Source organism: Coenobita brevimanus, chromosome 24, assembly GCF_032717465.1.
Source record: "Coenobita brevimanus isolate Jiangsu-jjx chromosome 24, ASM3271746v2, whole genome shotgun sequence".
NCBI lineage: Eukaryota > Metazoa > Arthropoda > Malacostraca > Decapoda > Coenobitidae > Coenobita > Coenobita brevimanus.
The window spans coordinates 60113361-60135076 of NC_136977.1; the positions used below are offsets into that span (position 1 = coordinate 60113361).

The 21716-nt window shown below is 40.1% G+C and overlaps 1 protein-coding gene across 1 annotated transcript in view; it reads left to right on the forward strand.

Annotated features, from left to right (window-relative positions):
• LOC145393456 (endoplasmic reticulum aminopeptidase 1-like) overlaps nucleotides 1–21716 on the forward strand; it is a 172777-nt gene that overhangs the window by 39199 nt on the left and 111862 nt on the right. The window contains exons 4-7 of the mRNA XM_080267555.1: nucleotides 3056–3207; nucleotides 9149–9282; nucleotides 18008–18179; nucleotides 20679–20904. Of these exons, the coding sequence (XP_080123681.1) occupies nucleotides 3056–3207; nucleotides 9149–9282; nucleotides 18008–18179; nucleotides 20679–20904 (684 nt within the window). The remainder of the gene's footprint in view (nucleotides 1–3055; nucleotides 3208–9148; nucleotides 9283–18007; nucleotides 18180–20678; nucleotides 20905–21716) is intronic.

Here is a 21716-nt window from a genome sequence, read left to right on the forward strand (position 1 = left end):
TCCAAATGCTGATGATAACTGAGAGGAGCCTCCTTCTTGGACCCCAGCTGGGTCGAACATCGCCTGGGGGGGTTGGGGCCATCCATAACAGAGCCCAGGGAGAGGTAACCTTGACAGAGAAAAGACCAGGTAGCACTCAGAACTCGTGGGGAAACACACGTAGTTGGCGGTTGGCGGGACAGAAGGTAAACAAAACATGGTGGCTGTAGTGTACACACTTGCCACCAGGGCCAGGCTGTGATTGGCTAGCAGTCGCAGAAAGCGTCATGGGTGCCCAGATATTGTAAATCTCCTCAGAAATGAGCGACTTTGGAACCTAGGAAGCGCATTTTTCGATTTTATTCCGTCGACTAAAAAAAAAAATAAAAATAAAAAAATAATGGGGACTGTTTGGACAAAGTACCGCGGATTACAAATCTGCAGCATACAGATACCCAAATTAGGCAGTTTGACAGTATTGGCAGCAAAGTTGAAAGGACAAAATTTCTCCTCACTGTGCATAATAAAATCACATTCCAAAGAATGAGTAATGGTAAGGAAAAAAATATTGGTGCGACAAAATAGCAAATCAGTGGTCATTTACAGAATCAGCCTCAAACCAACAGTTTTAATGAGAAAATATTATCATTTTTTTCACCTAATAGATTCATACATGCCTAATTATCAGAAATCCAGTCAAAAAATTGTGCTTTTATTTAACAATTATTAAAAAATCAGGGCTCAGAGAGAAAATGAGCTAAAGTTAGCAAAGATTTCCCCTTTAGAGTGCCAACATGACAGACTTCAGTTTAGCATAAATATTTTGTCACAGTCCAGATAAATGTATATGCTTGTTAAATCAGTATTTATACAAACCAGAAATTTGTCAAGGCGAGTTGTCGTAGGAAAAACACATCTGCAAACTCTAGCAAGTTTTTTTTTTTTTTTTTTTTTTTTTTTTTTTTTTTTTTTAAAACAAAAAACTTTGACTGAATTTTAGATAATTAGGTGTGCATGAGCTTATATGATGATAAGAATTATAATATTTTTAATTTAAAAGGGCCAGTTTAGTGCTGATTTGGTAGCTAAATGACCACTGGTTTGGTATTTCATTACACCCGAAAAATATCACAAAGTACTGTTGAATGTTACTGTATATACTGTATGTATATGCAGTATTTACCTTACATCTGCAATACTAGGCATACCAAGCTTCCTAACCCTTGCTAGATGACAAAGAAATAATGAGATGTGAGGGATGAAAAGAAGACCATTCAGAAGGTAAGAGGAGGGTAAATGGAGCCTGAAGTAAACAAGCCTTTCGTCTCATTAACTCTCCTCTTACTGGTTCCCTTGAACTGCTGTCTCTTCACTGCACTGTTGCATCTTTATCTCTTTTTTATTGCTACTTCATTGCTCACTGCTCCTCTGAAGTATCTGCTCGCTTGCATCTCTCCACCACTATGGCAGGCACGTAGCACCTTTTTTAGCAACAAACTGTCATCCCTTTTTTGTCCAGCCCTCTAATGCAAGAGTTAACCGCTACTTCCAGTCCTTCATGTATGCGACAGGTCTGTTCTGGAACTGTCTCCCTCTGTCGGATGTTCCTGCTACCTATGATCTCCAGTCATTCAAACTCGCTGTATCCAGGCTTTTTTTTTTTTTTTTTTTTTTTTTTTTTTTTTTTTTGAGGAAGCAATTTGCAGGCCCTTGGCCTTTGGTTTCTTCTTCCTTTCATAAAAAAAAAAAGAGAGAGAGACAGAGATGGCAAATGAGAAGACTGTGAGCACCTGAGCCAAAGTACAGTACAGTAGCTAGTTATGCAAAGGTGGCCAGAAAGAGATTAAATATTTGGTAGCTTCTTTGAATAAGAAAAAAATATGAACAACCTTGTAAGTGAACTGTAAAACAGCATCTCGGTGGAGCAAAACCGAGAGATGGCATATGGTCGTCAGGCATCTTGGAGTAAATGTCCAGAACTAACCAGAAGTACTATACACAGAACAAGCACAAAACAGGCACAGAAAACTAACATTTACACTAAAACCAAGTTTGAAGATGGAGCAGGATACAAGAAAGGTGGAAAGAAAGGAGTGAAATACTGTAAATGTTTGTGGTTACTGAAGGCAGCCATGAGAGTGGCTGGCATATGCTCCAGCACATGCAGATGGAGTCAGTTAGTCAGGCACTGACTCATATGCTTGCTGTGTTTGTAGACAGGTTATTGGTGATTGTGGAGGAAGGTCATCGTGAGAAATTATAAATGAAAACAAGTAATGCATCTCTCTCCTGAGCTATTGTTGTCTGAGATGATTCCTCTTGCCACCATTTCTAATGCCTCTGTGGTGTTGAAGGTGACTTGAAGCCTCCAAATGAGGGAATTGAGAGTGAAAAATGGCTCTTGGACCTTGCAAAAAAATATTTTGTGTACAGTTATTGGCTCACTTTGGGGTGGGAAGGAAGTTCTGGATGATGGTGATGATGATAGTTTGGCTAATTTTCTTTATTTTCATGGACAGGTATGGTTTAACAACTTTATTCCTTGAATGTCATTCTTTCTCCAGGGAAGTAATATAATTTCATTCAGTCTTCGTATATCACTGGATGCTTGAGAGGAATGTCCTCATATGGTGGCCTTGGTATAACTTGGTGGCTAAACTGCCTAGTCATACAAACATCCCTCAGCAGCTTCCCTGTCCTTCCAAAAAGAAAGATGATGGTCTGCTGGAGAGGGAGAACTTAAAGTCTATCGGGTTAAATTTTCAGATGAATCTGAGACCACAACTACTAATACTACTACTACTACTAAAAATATCTTAGAAGCTGCCCAAGATTTAGGGGCACTCATTTGCCTCATTTCAGTTGAAGAAACCTTTTCCGTTCTAAATAGCTACTGAAGTACTGTTATTGATAGCTGACTAATGTTAAGTAGCCATAGTTTATATTTTTATACATTCTTATTACTGTACCTGTTGTGTATATCAGAAGGCAAAATAATTTTCCATGAACAAATCATAACTTTCTAAGGGTTCTGTAGCTCTGTACTACTGTAATTTATATTACTCTTTATTTTCAGGCCACGTTAAAATCAAACTAACTGCTATTGAAGAAACAACAGCAGTTATCATCCATGGCCGTGAAATCAATGTTACGCAATACACGCTTCATAATAAATATGGAAAACCCATTGAGATTCGTAGATTCCTTGAATACCCACCACACCAGCAGGTAAGATTACCGGTAATGCAGGTTTGTTGCTCTTGAAATGGGGGTGGTGTAAATAGATTCCTGGTTATATAAATATGCATTATTGAGAGGACTCTCCCTCTGTGCCAAGGAATCCTTGTATGCAGCACTTGTTAGGGGTGTAATGGTGTATGGCAGTGAGAACTTGGCTGTAAAGGAAGAGGATATTTGTAGATTCAAACATACAGAAATGACACTAAATAAATGGATGTGTAGTGTATCCTTGAATGCAAGGCCTGGGGGGATAGGATTATGAATAAAGGACTGAGAGGAAAGATGGAATTTGAGTGTACTGTACAGTAAAACCTCGATACAACGGAGTGCAATGTACCGGAATTTGCTTTTCCAACCTATACCTAACCTATTTGTACAGTACCTATGCTTAATTTGTCAGTGTTTTCTGGTCATTCAGGCATATTTAGACATCACAACACACATAGGAATATCCAAAGTAATGCTAAACACCAAGAAAATCATGTAGAAAAACTGCTGAAAACCAAAAAACACCCTACCTAAACACTACTGTATGTACAGTACCCCTCCTTATTTTGGCAGTGTTTTCTTGTCATTCCACCATATTTTGACATCAAAACATACCTAGGATTATCCAAAATAATTTTCAACATCAAGAAAACCATACAAAAAAAAAAAAAAAAAATGAAAACCAAAAAACACCCTACCTATTACCACTGTATGTACAGTACCTCTCCTAATTTTGGTACTGTTTCCAGATCAGTCTGCCATATTTATACATTAAAACACACATAGGAATATCCAGAGTAATGCTAAACACCAAGAAAACCATGCAGAAAAAACATTGAAAACCAAAAAATATCCAACCAATTCACTGCTGTATGTACTGTACCCCTCCGAATTTTGGCACTTTTCAGTTCAGTCTGTCATATTTAGACATCAGAACATACATTGGAATATCCAGAGTAATGCTAAACACCAAGAAAACCATAAAAATAAAATAATGAAAACCAAAAAACACCAAATGTATACACTACTGTGTGTACAGTACCTGTCCTAATTTTGGCGTTGTTTTCTCTGCCATATTGAGACATCAAAACATATGGGATTATCCATATTAATGCTAAACACAAAGAAAGCCATGAAAAAAAAAAAAAAACACTGAAAACTAAAAAACACCAGACCTATACACTGCTGTCACTGCTGCATGTACAGTACCCCTCTTAATTTTGGCACTGTTTTCCGGTCATTTTGCCATATTGAGACATCAGAACACTCATAGGATTATCCATATTAATGCTAAACATCAAGAAAACAATGCATAACCAACAAAAATCCACACAAAAAAAATGAAGATGGTTTGAAAATCAGTTATCTGTGATGAATGATTGCTCCCAGGGCTAAAAAAAAGTTACCCAGCCAAATATGCCACCGGAAATTGGTTTTATTGGTATAAATGGTATACCATCATCTTCGCTATTCTTTACTGTATACAATAAGATAAGCTAATAAAAACACATAAAACTGATAAGTAAACATACAGAAATGCAGTGAGAATAAAGTGTTCAAGAGTAAAACTTACCATCATATAACTTTCCACCATCCTAGTGCAAAGTTTTGCCAGCACCTTCCAGGAGTTAAGCATATTGTCTAGATGCAGAATTTCGTGAGCTTTCTCGTGGTCATTTTGGAATTTCAGTACGACTAATAGTAGTCGAATAAATTGCAAAAAAACTGTAAAAACTCATGAGTCAGTGTTCATTACCACCGAGGAGGGTAGGGACTGAAGGAGTGAGGGGGGAGGAGGGACGGTAGGGGAGGAGAAGCGAGACTGCTGGCAGGACTCTTCCCCTTCTGTCAACAGGCGGACAGACACTTTTGCCTTACATTTACCTGTGGCTTGCAGTCGGTCAGATGTCAAGTGGCCAAGCGAAAACACAACTCGCAGTGATTGGGGGACTTCTGACGTTCGGTAGAGAGGTGGACAGCTGCTGTCACCTAACATGTACTCGTGGGCTGTGGTCTGTGTTCAGTGGAGGTGGTGGTTGGGAAAGACTTAGCCTGGTGGCCATGCAATGTTGAACATAATGTGAGCATGCAAATGGACGTTTTGACACTGCTTGCGGGTTACAGACGTATTACTTGGGTGCTGGAGTCTTGTTGGGAGGGATTAGCTCACTCACAGTAGTAGCATCAATCAGAGGCCAAGGGCCAAATACTGGATCTGCTGGCTCCAAACCTTCCCTGTCCCAGTCACACTCCTCATTCAACAACCGGCTATAATGCTCTCTCCATGCATCATTAATATCCTAACAGTTCACCACAACCCTTCCTTCATCATTCTTCACACACTGCTCACCTATATTATCCTGATTATCCCTCTTCATCTGATTTGCCACCTTAAATATCATATTTTTCCTTTCCCCATGAATTAGGTTATCAAGTAAAAGTCTCTGTGACTCAGACTTCGCCCTATATACCTCTCTTCTAGCCCTACGCTTGGCAGCCAAGTATTCCTCCTTTGCTACCACCCTTCTTCCATTCCCGGAAAAGCCTTCTTTTCTCCTTAACTGCAGCTTCTACATCTTCATCCCACCACCAAGTTACTTTATGTCTTGATGGTCCTTTTGTCCAACCGCATGTTACATCAGTAACTCTCAAGAGATTGTTCTTGAGGACTCTGTACTGTTCATTAACGCCTCTGTCTACAGCTCCCTGTTCAGCCACCACTCTCCTCATCTCGCTATAGAAGGCATCCCCTACTACTTGGTTTTTCAGCTTCCATATTTTCCTCCTAGGTACATAAGTCTTCTTTTTCATCACACGTTCTTTAAGCACCATATCACAAATCAATAGTTTGTGCTGCTGCACACACTCCTCACTTCCTATAACTTAAACATCCCTCAGTAACCTCCTATCAGCCCTCCCAACCAGAAAATAATATATCTGACTGCTATTTCCCCCAGACTCATATATAATTAACCTACTGTCTCTTGTCCTAAAATATGTGTTGCACACAATCATGTCCATTGCCTCCCCAAACTCGAGTATCCTTTCCCCTTCCGCATTCCTTATACCATGTACTCCTTCATAACCTTGTGCTGCTTCACCTACATGACCATTTAAGTCCCCTTTCAAAAGCACTATCTCGTCATCCCGCATACCACCTACTACACGTATTAAATCATCCCAAAATCTATCTTTCTCTGCTTCATCCAATCCTGCCTTTGGAGCATGCGCCGATATAACTGCAGCTATCTTTCTACCGAATAGAATTTTCACTACCAATATCCTATTGCTTACTCTTATAACGTTCATAACATATTCCACCCATTTCTCCACAACCATCACACCAACACCCCCATATCCGTCTGTCCCCCCCTGCCAAAACAACTTACAGTAATAGTCCTTCCCAACACTCTTTCTGGCTGATCCACCCCTGTACCAGACTTCCTGCAAACATGATTCAAATTTTTCTTCTGATGATTTTGTAGATATATATATAACAATGAGCTTAGGTCAGTTTTTGACCATTATTGTCTTGTGGTAGTAAAAACAATCATTGTACGTGATAATTCTCTGTGGTATGGTCCATCCATTAATTCCTTGTGTACACAGTGTAGAAAGGCAGAACTTGAGTAGCGCTTGCAACAGACTGAATTAATTCATATGGATTTTGTCTCTGCAAGAAGAGCAGTTGTTCATGCCATAAAAGCCCAAAAGGCAAAGTGTTATCAAAACAAAGTTGATTCATGTGGTGGTAATTAAAAGAAAAAAAACATCTGCAGTTGTGAACAATTTGGTTGGTCAAAGGGATGCAGTTGTTAAACTAACTTCTGTGTCTGATGCCCAACTGGCTTCTGATTTTGCTTAATTTTTTACAACTAAGATGTCTTGCATAAGAAATGATTTAGACAACAGTTCACCTAGTGAAGTGTACTCAGTGCACTTCACGGTGCACAGGGGGTCATTTGCATTCAACATTTCATCTGCTGGATGTAAATAAAGTCAAATGTAACATCAGAGAACTTAACAAAACAATTTGCCCTCTCGATCCGTGTAGCACGTCACAACTGCCTGATGTATACGAGCACATAGCAGACTGAGCACATAGCAGACTTTATCTGGAACATAATAAATAGATGTTTCTTAGAAAGCAGTTTTGTGCAATCTTAGAAATGTTCCTTGCTTAGGCCCCTACTCAAGAAACCCGACCATGATGTCGAGAACATGACAGATTATCATCCTGTCTCTAACTTATCATTCTTATCCAAGACTATTGATTGGGTCATACTTGATCAACTCTTACCACTACTGGAACATAGCAGAGTTGTTCCTGGTGTTCATTCAGCATACAGAAAATACCATTCAACTGAACCTGCATTAACAAGGATTCATAGTGACGTGGTGGCAAACACCTGTAATGGGAAGTCCTATCTCCTAGATCTGCTGGATCTGTCTGCAGCTTTTGAGACAGTAGATCATAAACTATTTTTGGATGATCTGTATTTTTATGGCATTCGTGACAGTGCTCTTTTGCTCCTTTAGTCGTATCTGTCAGACAGATCTTAGAGAGTAGTTGTTGATTATGCCAGCTCAGATTCTGCTCCCCTTATTTTCGGAGTTCCTCAGGGATCAGTTTTGGGTCCAGTTCTATTTGCAGTCTACATGAGTAGTTTATTATCTTTACTTGATGCTCATGACGTGTCCTATGATTTTTAAGTTGATGACGGTCAGCTGTATGTTAAGATGTCAGATATTAATGATACCAAGACTAAGCTTGAATCTCTGATGTCTAATATTAAGATTTGGATGGCAAGGAGGAAACTTAAGCTGAATGATGGTACAACTGAGATCATCATCATCAGAGGAAACAGAAGGGATGACGACACAGATGATGCTCTGGCTGTGAACATTGGTGTGTCACAGTTTCATCCAACCAGTAGTGTTCAGAGTTTGGCTGTTAAATTACAAAGAACATGTTACTCAAGTTGTTAGAAGGTGTAACTTGCATAGCAGAAATCTATACTCTGTGAGAAAATTCCCGAATAGACATTGCCTCTTAACATTGGTCCACACAGTGGTCTTGTCTCGTGTCGATTACTGTGATTCACTGTGGATTGGTCTTCCAAATAACATACTAACAAAAGTTCAGTCTGTGTTGAACAGGGCAGCAAGGTTTATCTGTGGTCTCCTCCCAAGAACTTCGACTACTCGTTTCCTAATTGAGCTGCACTGTTTACCAGTAAAGGTCAGAATGGAATTTAAACTGTGTCTTATTGTGTTCTAGGGTCTTAAGTTTGGTGAACCGAAGTATCTTACTGAATCGTCGAAATTCCCATCGGCATGCCCAGGTGTGATGTTATGTAGTGAAATTGATTCCATGTGTCTTGACGAGCCTGGAGCCATTCACCAGTCATCTTTCGCTGATCATTCTTTTGTTTATAGAGCCCCTAGGTTATATAATAGATTGCTGTTGTCAACAGAATCCTGTAAAAGAAAGCTAAAGCCTTTCTCTTTTCAAAATGGTACGAACTAGAGGTACTGTGATGGATGAGTATAGGGTTTAATTATGGCCACTTTCACATTTATTACTGATGAAGCTTTTCTTTCTTGTATATGAGAAATGTCACAATTCTTGTATTTGTAAATGTAATGTACAGTGTATGTGTATTGAGTGCTAGTGAATTCCCAGTTGGAAGAACTGGCGCTTTTGAGAAACAAAAGACCAGATGATTATTATTATTATTATTATTATTATTACTGTACTATTATTATTATTATTATTATTATTGTTCTGGACCACATTAACTCAGCCTTGGGCTCATGCTCTGTACAAGGGTTAATACAGTATGGGACTTGATTCTGAATATATTGTTAAAGTTAGAAATTACAGTATTTTTTAAATATAATTTTGTAATTATGCTAGTAACAAGTTATGTGATTGCAGCTGTACTTGGAACTGTCAGAGATTTTGCGACGTGGGAGCAACTACACCCTTGACCTCTCCTTTGAGACTGCTCTTAAGGAGGGCCTTGATGGATTCTACTTGTCTTCCTACATAAACAGTGATGGGCAGAAAAAGTATGTAAAAATGATAGTTTTTGTATCTGCCCCCATTGCATGAAGCCACCCTAGAAAAAGAATCATCTTTCTTAGAGTCAACAACTCTCTGAAAAATAAAGGTGAGAAACACATATCAGACAAAACTGAGGCAGTGGGCAGTACAAACATCAGAAACCCGGTTCTCATTGAGGCAGCCTCTAATCATGTAATTCTGTGGAAATATTAAACATAGGCCTTGAGGTGAAATTATAACTTCTGAAATCTGCATAGAAAATTAATATGGCCATGTGAAATAGACTTTCAAAAAGCTCACCAGAATTTGTATAAGAAATGCCCAAAGTACTGTATTATTTAAATCGTCATAGCATTGAGCCTACTGAAGTTAGGATTTTTCAGAGTACAGTAAACACTCACAGTATTTTACCTTGTTATTCCAAACTTCAGGTGTACTGATCTCAGTGAACCTACCACATAACGATCAAAAATATTGATTGTTGTTGCTCATACTAGGCATACTCATAATTCATTACAGTCATTGCACCTGTAGTGCAGCAGTTAAGTCGGCAGTGTGTGGAGGAGTTTTGTTATTTGGGGGACACAATATGTGCAGGATGTGGAGCTAGAGCTAGCTCTGTAGCTAGGGAAATTCAGGGAGCTGCCTTTCCTGACATTGAGAGGGCTCTCCCTCCATGATAAGGAGGCCTTGTGTGCAGGATGTGTTAGGATTGTAATGCAATACAGTAGTGAGAAATTGGCAGTAAAGGATATTCATAAGCTTAGACATATGGAGATGACAATGATTACTTGGATGTGTAGTGTATCCTTGACTAAGAGGCATGGGAGTTAAGGACTGCGAATGAAAAGTTGAGAGGAAGGATGGGACTTGAGTGTATCGGTGTTTTAATGAGGAGTAAATTGATATGGTTTGGGCAAGTCAAGAGGGTGGAAGATAACAAATGAGTTTAGAGGGTGAGAAGTATGAACATCGAGGGTAGAGTTGCGAGGGGCAAACTGAAAAAGACCTAGGATGAGGTCATAGAGCATTACTTCAGAATGAGGAACCGAATAGAGATTGAGAGAGATGAGCCGCATGGAGAGTTGCCATCAGGTGACCAAGGCCCAAGCATGCAAGGATGTTGGAACCTTTATAAACAAAGTGAACTGTGCTGAGCGTTTTGGATAATTGCTATTAAATGGAAGACTCTGTATTATGGGACGATGAGAGAAGTAAAAACATGAATAAGGGAGAGAGGGATGGTGTTGGTAATGAATGGTGCTAGGTGGAATATCTCAGATTTGATGTATGCTGATGTTGCAGTGCTACTTGCAAATACCAGGCAAGAGCTTGAGAGACAAGTGCAGAGTTTTGTAGATGTCTGTGAGTGTCATGCCTTGAGCATAAATGTAGAAAAGAGTAAAGTGATGGTTTGTAGATGTCTGTGAGTGTCATGTTGTTGAGTGAAGACGAAGGAGAGCTGCAAGGCTTGGTGGATGAGTTTGGGAGAGTGTGTAAGAAATGGAATCTAAAGGTGAATGTAGGGAAGAGTAAAGTGATGGTCTTTGAGAGAGGTGAAGTCAGTGAATGTACAGCGAGGTTGGATGGTGAGGAACTGGAAAATGTGAGTACGTTTAAGTACTTGGGTAGTGTGATGAGTAAGGATGGAGGTTTGGAGGGTGAAGTGCTTGAAAGGGTACAACAGGGAAGAAAGGCTGCTGGTTCCTTGAAAGCAGTGATAAGAAGCAGGGAAGTGAGCATGGAAGTGAAAAAGTTACTACATGACTGTATTGTGATACCAACGCTAAAGTATGGAAGTGATGCTTGGACATTGCTGGAAGGACATAAGTCAAGAGTGAGAGCAGTGGAAATGAGTTATTTAAGAGGAGCCTGTGGAGTCACATGGAGAGACAGGCTGACAAATGAGGATATAAAGGAGCGTTGTGGTGTGGATATGGATGTGATAGGAAGCGTTAGGAGGAATACACTGAGGTGGTTTGGCCATGTGGAGAGGATGGAGGGTGAAAGACTGACGAAGAGAGTGTATGTGAGTGAGGTGGAGGGGGGAAGAGGGAGGGGGAGGCCGAGGATGAGATGGAGGGATGGGGTTGAGAGGTATATGAGAGAGGGGGGTGTGAGTTGGGAGCGGGGCAGTGAAATGGCAGGGGACAGGGCGACGTGGAGGCTATTTGTTTGTGGCCACCCCGAACGGTATTGAGGCATCTGGCACTAGATAGATAGATAAATACATATATATATATATATATATATATATATATATATGATAAATAGATGATACACAGTAGGGCATCGGATTTCACATCTAATAGAGACCATGAAAAGTGCTGCCAAAGTTCTATCTATCTATTAATCTATTGCCAGATGCATTAATCCCGTACGGGGTTGCCACAAACAAATTGCCTCCACATCACCCTGTCCCCCACCATTTCACTGCCCTGCTCCCAACTCACACCCCCCTCTCTCATATACCTCTCCACGCCATCCCTCCATCTCATCTTAGGCCTCCCCGTCCCTCTCCTCCCCTCCACCTCACTCACATACACTCTCCTCGTCAGTCTCTCACCCTCCATCTTCTCCACATGGCCAAACCACCTCAGTGTGTTCCTCTTAATGCTTCCTATCACATCCACATCCACACCACAATACTCCTTTATATCCTCATTTGTCAGCCTGTCTCTCTATGTGACTCCACAGGCTCCTCTTAACCCGCCCCATCCCGACGTTTTCTGGGCAGTGGTACGCCCCAGTCTCGACATTTTTGGACATTTTTTTTTTTTTTTTGGCTCAAACATCCGCTTTTGGTGAGAAACATCGAAAATTCATAGAGAAATGCTCACCTGAGGTTTAAAATACTTGACCTAGGTACGAGTACAGTACTTCCTTACCTGACTGGGTTTTCTAACAGGCTGGCACCAAAGAAAACGAGTTCTATGGGAGGGTAACTATTTTATCCACTCATAAACAGTATTTATTTATTTACTTGGTACGAATTTATATGTAGTACAAGAGTATATTGATTTTCAAACAGTAATATAGGCATTATAAGCATTGTTTCACTCACTAACTCATCACCATTCATGACCTTTTTTTCCCACATTACCTGATCATCATTTCTGACTGTTTCTTCCTCTAATGCTATGTAAACTTTGCCCTCCACATTGTCATCGATTGGGGAATCACTCTGGCATTGAATGTCTTTATTGGCCAGGTCACTGGTAACAGGTGAATTGCCGAGACAATGGCGTGCAGGGGGGGGGGGAGGTTATGCGGTGTAAGGCATTGTCCCTGCTTGGCATCTTGTGGAGGAATAGAGGAAGGTGTCCCGTGTATACGTTCCAAAAATCACTCGCGAAAATTGAAAATTGTGCAAATTAGGGACCTTGCAATGTTGCCGCGTTAATTCACGTCTCCGGGATATGAGTGCACATCATGTGAGGACATGAATTCACGTCTCCGGGACACGACGGGTTAAATAACTCATTTCCACTGCTCTCACTCTTGACTTGTGTCCTTCCAATAACGTCCAAGCTTCACTTCCATACGTTAGAGTTGGTATCACAATACTGTCATGTAGTAAATTTTTCACTTCCATGCTCACTTCCCTGTTTCTTATCACTGCTTTCAAGGAACCAGCAACCTTTCTTCCTTGTTGTACCCTTTCAAGCACTTCACTCTCCAAAACTTCCATCCTTACTCATCACACTCCCCAAGTACTTAAACGTACTCACATTTTCCATTTCCTCACCATCCAGCCTCACTCTACATTCATTGACATCATCTCTCTTGAAGATCATCACCTTACTCTTCCGTACATTCACCTTTAGATTCCATTTCTTAAACACTTTCCGAAACCCATACACCATGCCTTGGAGCTCCCCTATGTCTTCACTTAACAACACAGTATCATCTGCAAACAACAGTACAGGGAGTTTCCAAACACTATCCTCTCTCACCAGGGTCACTCCAACATCCACTGCCCTACATTGTATCTCTTTTATTACCCCATCCATGTACAGACTGAACAACCATTGAGACATGACACATCCCTGTTTCAATCCAACCTTCAAAGAGAAAAATTCACTCAGTTCACCCTCCACACGCACTGTAGCCTTAACACCATCACACATACTCTTCACAGCATTCAGCAACTTCCCATCTACTCCATATATTCTTAATACTTTCCACAATCCTTGTTTATCCATGCTGTCATATGCTTTCTCCAAATCCATGAAGGCCACATACAACTTTTTTCCCTTCTCTAGGAACTTTTCCACTAAAGATCTAAGAATGAATATCTGATCTACACAACCTCTTCCCTTCCTAAAGCCTCCCTGTTCTTCTCCAACCAATTCCTCTGATCTTTCCCTGTCAGTAAGTATCCTACCATTCACTTTTCCTATTACTCTAAGAAGACAAATGCCCCTATGATTACCACACACTTCTTTTTCCCCTTTTCCTTTGTACAAGGAAATAATTATACCTGACTTCCAATCCTCCGGGACTCTACCTTCCTCCCAGGCCAATCTGCACATCTTCCACATCCATTCTACAACTATCTCTCCCCCATGCTTCAGCATTTCACCACACACTCCATCAATTCCTGGGGCTTTCCCCAATTTGGATTTCTTCATTGCTTCCACAACTTCTATCCTACTGATTTCTTCCTGTCTTCTCACGTCCCTCCTCCTCCCAGCCATTCCCCAGCCACTTATACTCTCATTACTTCCATTCTCTATGTTGAACAATTCCTTAAAGTGTTCTCTCCATCTGCTCACTTTTTCTCCCTTCTCCACTAGTAATCTACCATTTTTATCTTTCACTCCCCTGCTAACTTCACTTCCACTCTGTCTTACTCTCTTCACCTGTTTCCAGAACAGTTTCTTACAGTCCCTCCACTTTACACTCAAATTCCTTCCAAATTCCTCATCCACTTTCTTCTTACTCTCTCTTACTAATGTTTTCACCTCCCTCTCCCCCAAAGTTGGGGCACTGACCTAATGGGAAATAAGCTAATAGGGACCAGGCCCGCAAGAATACTCACCCCCTTAGTGTCTTACCTACTTTAAATATGTCCCAAAGTTACCCAAAATGTTGTTATTAACATGCCTTTGAACCGCTGTAGCCAATCCCGTGAAGCTGTGTTCTCTGGGGATGATGCAGTGTTACATTTCTTTGCAGCTGCATCATAAAATAGGCAGACCTTGTCCTGAATTTTGGGCCATGACACACTAACGCCTTCCTGGGTCCTTTTCAACCACTGTAACAATTAATGTTTAGCCACTAGCATACACCCACTGCAAATTGACTTAGGACTTACACACAGAATTGCTCTGGGAGAGTTGTCTGTCTTTGCTTTGTGTTTCCACCTCTGCCAAGTGAATTTTTTGGGCAAGAAGTAACTTGCAACTCCTCTGGTGTTGGCGGGAGGTGATGAAACACTTAGCACGTCAGTGCTTGCCCAGAAGCGAGAGTGGGAGTATATGTTCCCGGTGCTCCGAGCTTGCACCTCCCTCTTTTTTTCGTATGCATTACTGTTTGCCCTGTTATTTTCCTAGAATCGAGTTGTCATGCCTGGAAAGTACTGCTCAAGGGATGAGAGGGTCCGTATCATTGTAAGGAGGCAGGATAAGGTCCCTATCAACATGATTTGTGAACGTACTAGAAGCGCAAAGTCGACAGTCATGAAGACTCTTGCTGCAGCGTGTGACCTACCACCTGATGCCGTACCAGAGCACAAGTACGGCGGTGGAAAGAAGAGGACGATTTCCAGAGGTACAGATATGCTTCTGAAGAGGCAAGTACTCAAGAATCCTCGACTGACAGCAGCAGAATTGAAGAGAATGCATCCCCAGCTGTTACATCTCAATTCGAACTATCCAACACTGCCTGCAGAAGGAGCTGGGTTTGCCAAGCCACACCTCATTCAAGAAACCGTTTCTCATTGACTGCATGAAGAGGCAGCGCATTCAGTTTACCAAGAAGTATGCACACTGGACATCGGATGAGTGGAGAAAAGTTATGTCTTCCGATGAAAGCACATTTCTAGTTTCCAGGTGCGTTCTGCCAAGGTTTGTTGCCCTGCCTCCCGTAGTTGATATGAGCCTGCTTACGCGGTGCCACCTGTTAAGCACCCAGAATCAGTAATGGTATGTGGGTGTTTCTTAGGTGAAATGGGAAGGGGAGGCCTCTACTTTCTTCCTAAGAACTTGATGATGAGTGGTGGCCAGTACATTCAAGTTCTAAAAGACTACTTGTTAAACTTCTTTGCTATTCACGGGTGCGACTTTTTCATGCACGATTCAGCTCCATGTCACAAGTCAAGAAAGATGACAAAATGGCTTCAGGATAATTGGGTTGAGGTCCTCGCCTGGCCTGGCAACAGTCCACATCTAAATCCTATAGAAAACTGCTGGGCAAAGATGAAGAAAATCATGGCACGGAAGAAGACACCCAATCAGGACAACCTCAAGACTGAACTGACAAATGTTTGGTGCAAAGAAATGTCCATAGATTACTTTAGAGATCTAAGTGATTCCATGCCAAAATGCATCCAACTGGTCCTGAAAAACAAGGGAAGCTTGATTTCATATTAATTCATGGCATTTCATGAACAAACATTGTGATATACTATGATTTCTGTGTTTTTTAATACCTTGTGAGGGGAGGTCCAAGTAAATTTACGGTAGCTATAATTGAGCAGTACTTGGTTATTGTTTTTACTTGTCTGCCTCTGGCACCTGGTCCAAAATACAGTATTTCTTCACAAGGACTAATTGGCAGTTAATATTTGGATGTCCTGTGCCAATCTGTCAATTTAAATGTATTTTTCCTAAAGTTATATTGATCTGGTGATCAAGAAAAAATTTAATTTCGTTGTGCAGATTAGAGCACGAACTTTGCCCTGAGACCGCTGAAAAAAATTATTAGTCTAGGTTAGGTTAGGTTAGGCTAGGAATTACATTAACCTCACCTAACCTAACCCAACCCAACCTGATTTTTTTTTTTTTTTTTTTCAGCCATAGTTTAAAGGTTGCGCTCCGTGACTACTAACCTGGAAATTTTGACAAGAAATAGAATTTGGTGTAAATATAAAAACTATAAATTGCACAATGAAATTATAGTTTTTTCTTGATCACTGGACCAATATAAGTTTATGAAAAATACATTTAAATTGGCAAATCGAAGTGCAGGACATCCGAATATTGATTGGCTTTAAATTTACTACTCATACTGCTCACAGTCGACTCTGGTGCATTATACATTTTGCATATTTCAGAGTTGCAAGTATCTTTCTCCATTCTGCCACGATTTTGTTTTTCAACTCATCGTCATACATGTATTTTTTCACCCCCTTTCGGTGGTACTCGCTTGGTCTTCCCTTTACCGCTCTCTGTTCCAGGTTCACGCCTCCTTACACCATTTCCATTATCACCCGGTCCACCTCTGGCTCTGCTTGAAGCTCAGGATGACATATTTCCGCCAATTTTTAATCAAGGATGCAAGAGTCTAACACCCAACTTGCAGACACACTGAACACGTGTGGTAAAACAGGCCAAAACTGAGTGTTGGCACTGGCGTCTCCGTGGTGAGAATTAGAAACTTGTGGTGCCGGAAGGCACGAAAATATGTTTTTTTTGTCGTGAGTGCTCAGTCATGAGAATATTTGATGGCTGCTGCAAAAGTGTGTCTTGCTAAATTGGATGCTGCGAAACTTGGTGCCCTAATCTGTGCTGTTTTGTGAACTTAAAAAGAGTAAAATCCGTAATTGAGTGTCATTGCAGAAATCATGCAGACCCGTTACAGCAAAAGATTGACCTAATTAGGTTTCAGCCTTGGTCAGATTACATCTGTCCTAGAGTCAGCTTATCTCGTGCTGACTGACATTTTTGCGCCGTAATATTTTTCTTTGATCGGTTTGTGTAAATACGCTTTTCATAATAGAATGCTGGCTTTGGTGTCATTTTAAAGCTGAATAGTTGTACTTTATTGCAGTATGTTCAGAAAAGGAAAACAAAGAAAAAAAAAAGTCAAAATGACATTGAAGTAAGGGGAAAAAAAAAATTTATACTTTGTTGTAGAAAAATATTTGCCAAGAATAAAGTAATAAAGATATATAAACCTGGTGTGAACCATGCAAAACTACGATGAATTACCTTTGCAATGATACATTGTTTATGCATATTATTGCACAGCAAAGTGAAAGAAAAATAATACACAATTTTACTCGATTTTCGGAAGAATATTCGCTGAACGATCTTTTTCTTTGATCATTCCGTGTAATTATACTTTTCATGATAGAATGCTGGTTTTGGGCTCATTTTAAAGCTGAATAGTTGTACTTTATTGTAGTATGTTCAGAAGAGGAAAACAAAGAAAAAAAAAGTCAAAATGACATGTTGTATTTAGGCAAAAGCCAAAAATTTTATACCTTTCTGTTGAAAAATATTCACCAAGAATAAAGTAATAAAGAGACAAAGCTATGAGTCATACCAGCTGTGCAGTACCTGCCATGCATAGAGCAAGCATTCTGTGACTTCACACTCGAGCCTCTTTGTTATGACGTTTAAATGCGTTTTATGGTGAATATTTTACAAACGTACAGTATCTTAAAATGACGCATAAACATGGCAATGGAATCTCTGAGATTGGATTTGAAATTACCTGTATATGAAAACACGTCATCGGAATCTCAAAGGGTTAATTTAATTTAAAAATATATTATTGCAGGTACATTGCAACTACACACTTTGAGCCAACATCTGCTCGTGCTGCTTTTCCCTGTTTTGATGAACCACACATGAAGGCTCGCTTCCACATGAGCATCATCCGAGAGCCACAGCACTTCACGCTCTTCAATATGCCCCTCCAGTCATCAGCATTGAATGAAAATACTTCTCTGGTACATATAATGCGGATGAATGAGAGATATTGATCGATTTGTAGTTAAGGAAGATTAAATTTCAATGAAAGAGGCAGTGTGTGTGTGTGTTGCCTCTTTTTTTTTTTTTTTTTTTTCTTTTTTTTTCCTTTTTTTTTTTTCTTTTTTTTAATACATCACTTGTACAGTACTGTATTCATAAGTTCTTTTTTGCCTTTTACTTTTATGTAGATTACAATTATAGTACAGTGGAATCTCCTAAATTGCGCAATCCTAAATAGCTGATTCATTATACACGGCAACATCATGCAACAGTTTGCAACATCAGTAACTTGCAGAAATTACACAAAATTCGAGGATGCAGCTTCAAAAGTGGCGCTTTTCTGATGCCTCATGTAATTTGTGCCACCATTATCACTAGCCTGCGCATTTAGCCAGGCATAAACCATGTAGTCATGCATGGCAATTACGCCAGTCATAAACCAATCATAGTGCATCCCACCCACACCAAGCATGAAGGACGTGTGCACTTGACACCCCAGCACCTGGCTCAGTGCATTGTCTCCTCTCTGTTGTTAGCGTGTGGTTCCGGTCTTGGTTCACAAGAAGATTTTTTTTTCCCATCGTGATCCCTCCGCCTGCTCGTTGATATCATGGCTGTTCATAACCCGCCTAAGCTTACAACCTCTTCCAGGTATGAGAAGAAGAAGAAGTCAACGTTAACTTACACCCAAAAGTTAGATGTAATAAGGAGAATTGATGGCGGTGAGCAGACGTCAAAATTGCTCACCATTGCAGACTCAACGAGGTAATTCTTTACTTGATGGGTGCAGTGATTCCGCCTATATGAAAACAAACTCATGATCTCATGTGTAGTAATTTAGTGAGTGGAAAAAATAAAATACAGTACTGTATACCTATTCTGGGGGATTTAAGGAAGCGGGCAGGTCGTCTATGGCAGTGTTTACTGGAGATCTCTCCAACTGGCCACATTGTTTACCAGCCTTTACTCTGACTGGATGCATCAGTGTATCATGCATTCTAAATCCTCATTTATGACTTTTAGAGGTAAGTTTATAAAAATGGCCAGTGGTTGTGATACTCCAGGAATAATAACAATAACCTGAGAAAGACTAATTTCAGTAGTAAAAATGGAAAGGCCACACCTGTTTGGTAAAGAACTAATCTCGATGAATCAGTGACTCACGTGGCATAGAGGCAGCTGAAGGCAATGATGACAGTGCTTCCATTGTCTCCATACTGAATATTGAAGGGTTTCCGTTGAGGAGGAAGCGGTGCAGAGGCGGCAGCCCACTGAACGTTGAGGAGTTTCTGATGAGGAGGAAGCGGAACAGAGGCGGCAGCACACTTGCCTTGTGCTGAGAGACCATAGTCCACCTGAAGCCTCGGAACCCCTCCCTCCTCCCCCGTCCATTGAAGCAAGATCGTCAGTCAGAGTCAGGTAAGAATCTTACAATATTGTTTATTCCCATTAAATATGCTTTACTAATTTGTTTTCCATGTTGTTAGTCTTTGCTGGTGACCAGTTTGATATAGGTTTGGGGATAAGGGGGAGCAACTTTTCTGAGATGACAGACCCATAAGTGATTTTTCCCATTATATTAGTTACAGTATTTCTAATTCACGGAATTCTCAAATTGCACCATGTGCCCAGTACCATAAAACAGCGATTTTGGAGATTCCGCTGTAGTTTAATATATTTCTTGTGCAAAGTGCATCTAGACTTCTGATGCATGATTGCCTCCAGGTATTGGATACCTACCATAATAGTACAGTTGTAATAGTTTCCATGTTACTCTGTAAAAAAATAAATAAATAAATAAAAAAAAAAAAAAAAAAAATGGAGGCGGGAAATGGATTCATTGGCAGATTTCAAGGCAGTGGAGTTCCAAAAAAATTCTTGATCCAGCAGTTAAATTTTTACTCTTCCATTATGTTATTTTGCATTGTATGACAGTTGCAGCCCTTGGTATTGAGGGGCAAGTAAAATACAAATGCATAATAACCACCTTATGACCATTTACAACCTGTACTATTAAATATTATTACTGTAACCAGTATACTTATACTAAAGGATATAAGTTCCAAAAGATACCATGTCAGTTAGTAATGCATTATAATACTGTATAATGTAATCAACATAAATATTTATCTTCAGTAAAGTAAGATTTTCATTGGAACACTCATTTTCTTCACATTACAGCTCATTCATATCTCATAAGTGACAGTTCAAGGAGTACACAAATATACCAGCTTGGATGCGGGTACTGTTTAGTACATAATAAAAATTCTGTACTGTATTTGATAGCCTTAATAATAATAAGAATCTTGCTAATAGTGATAATAGTCATACATACACATGTCCTTTTGCCTACATTGTAACAAAGATAAACCTTTTGAGAAGAAAGAGGTGTCAGAGTGGCACTTCACCTCTGGTAGGAAATACAGTGCACAGTGAAATTTAAAAATATTTTGCACTAATATAGCTTTCTATTGCAGGTGATAGACACATTCCAGGAGAGTGTGGAGATGAGCACGTATCTGGTGGCATTTGTAGTTTGTGACTATGCCGTTGTCTCCAACATGACAGAGCATAAAGTCAATGTTTCTGTTTATGCTCCACCAACTATGATATCCCAGGCTGGCTACTCCCTTGGCATTGCTTCACACATACTTGATTATTATGACACATTTTTTGGAGTGGCATATCCGCTTCCCAAGCAAGGTAGGTTTCTAATAGAACTGAAGCACTGATTTTTTTTCTTTCTTCCTTGTTAGTCAGAAAGGAGCTCCATATAAGTTGCCTAAAACTGCTGGGTGGTTGCCTCCCCTCCCCCCCACGCGCGCCAGGAAATGTAAGCCAACCAAAGACAGTAATTTGTAGGGTGAATACTGTAAACAGTCAATAAACTCTTGCACTTACAAATATATTATAACTGATAAAGAAAATAGAATTTAAGAAGACTTATTTTTTACTGAATGCTATAGTTTATTTAACATCAGAGATACCATGCTGTACTGTACCTCACAGTCAACCCCCGCTATTCGCGGGTTCGCATTTTCTCGGATTTTCTTGGAAAATTATTTTAAACATTCACAGGAAGATATTTCCTGGTTTTCTCACATCAGCTGTTCCTAGTGGTTCATAAGTGATTTTATTGCATGTTTTCTTTGAGAAATACTATCCTGTACAGTTAAATTGTGCAGTTATGCCGTATAGGTATGTGCTCTTCAGTACAGGGCATCAGTACTCTACAGCACCCAGTATTTCAGAACACAGATCTCCTGCTCTTTTCTCACAATGAGAGCTTGCTTGTGATTGGCTCCCAGGGTAGCATCCCGTATTGTCTGCCTACATATCTTCTTTCTTCCTATCCTATTGGCCGTTTAAAGAGGGGACTCAGTTATATGCCACCGCATTCATTCACTCTCAATTCATCTCATGGTTTGTGCATCCGTATGTGTTCGTGTGTTATTATGGCTTCATTAATCAACTGCATTCTCTATCTCCATGAAAAATGGGTCCTAAGCATTCTG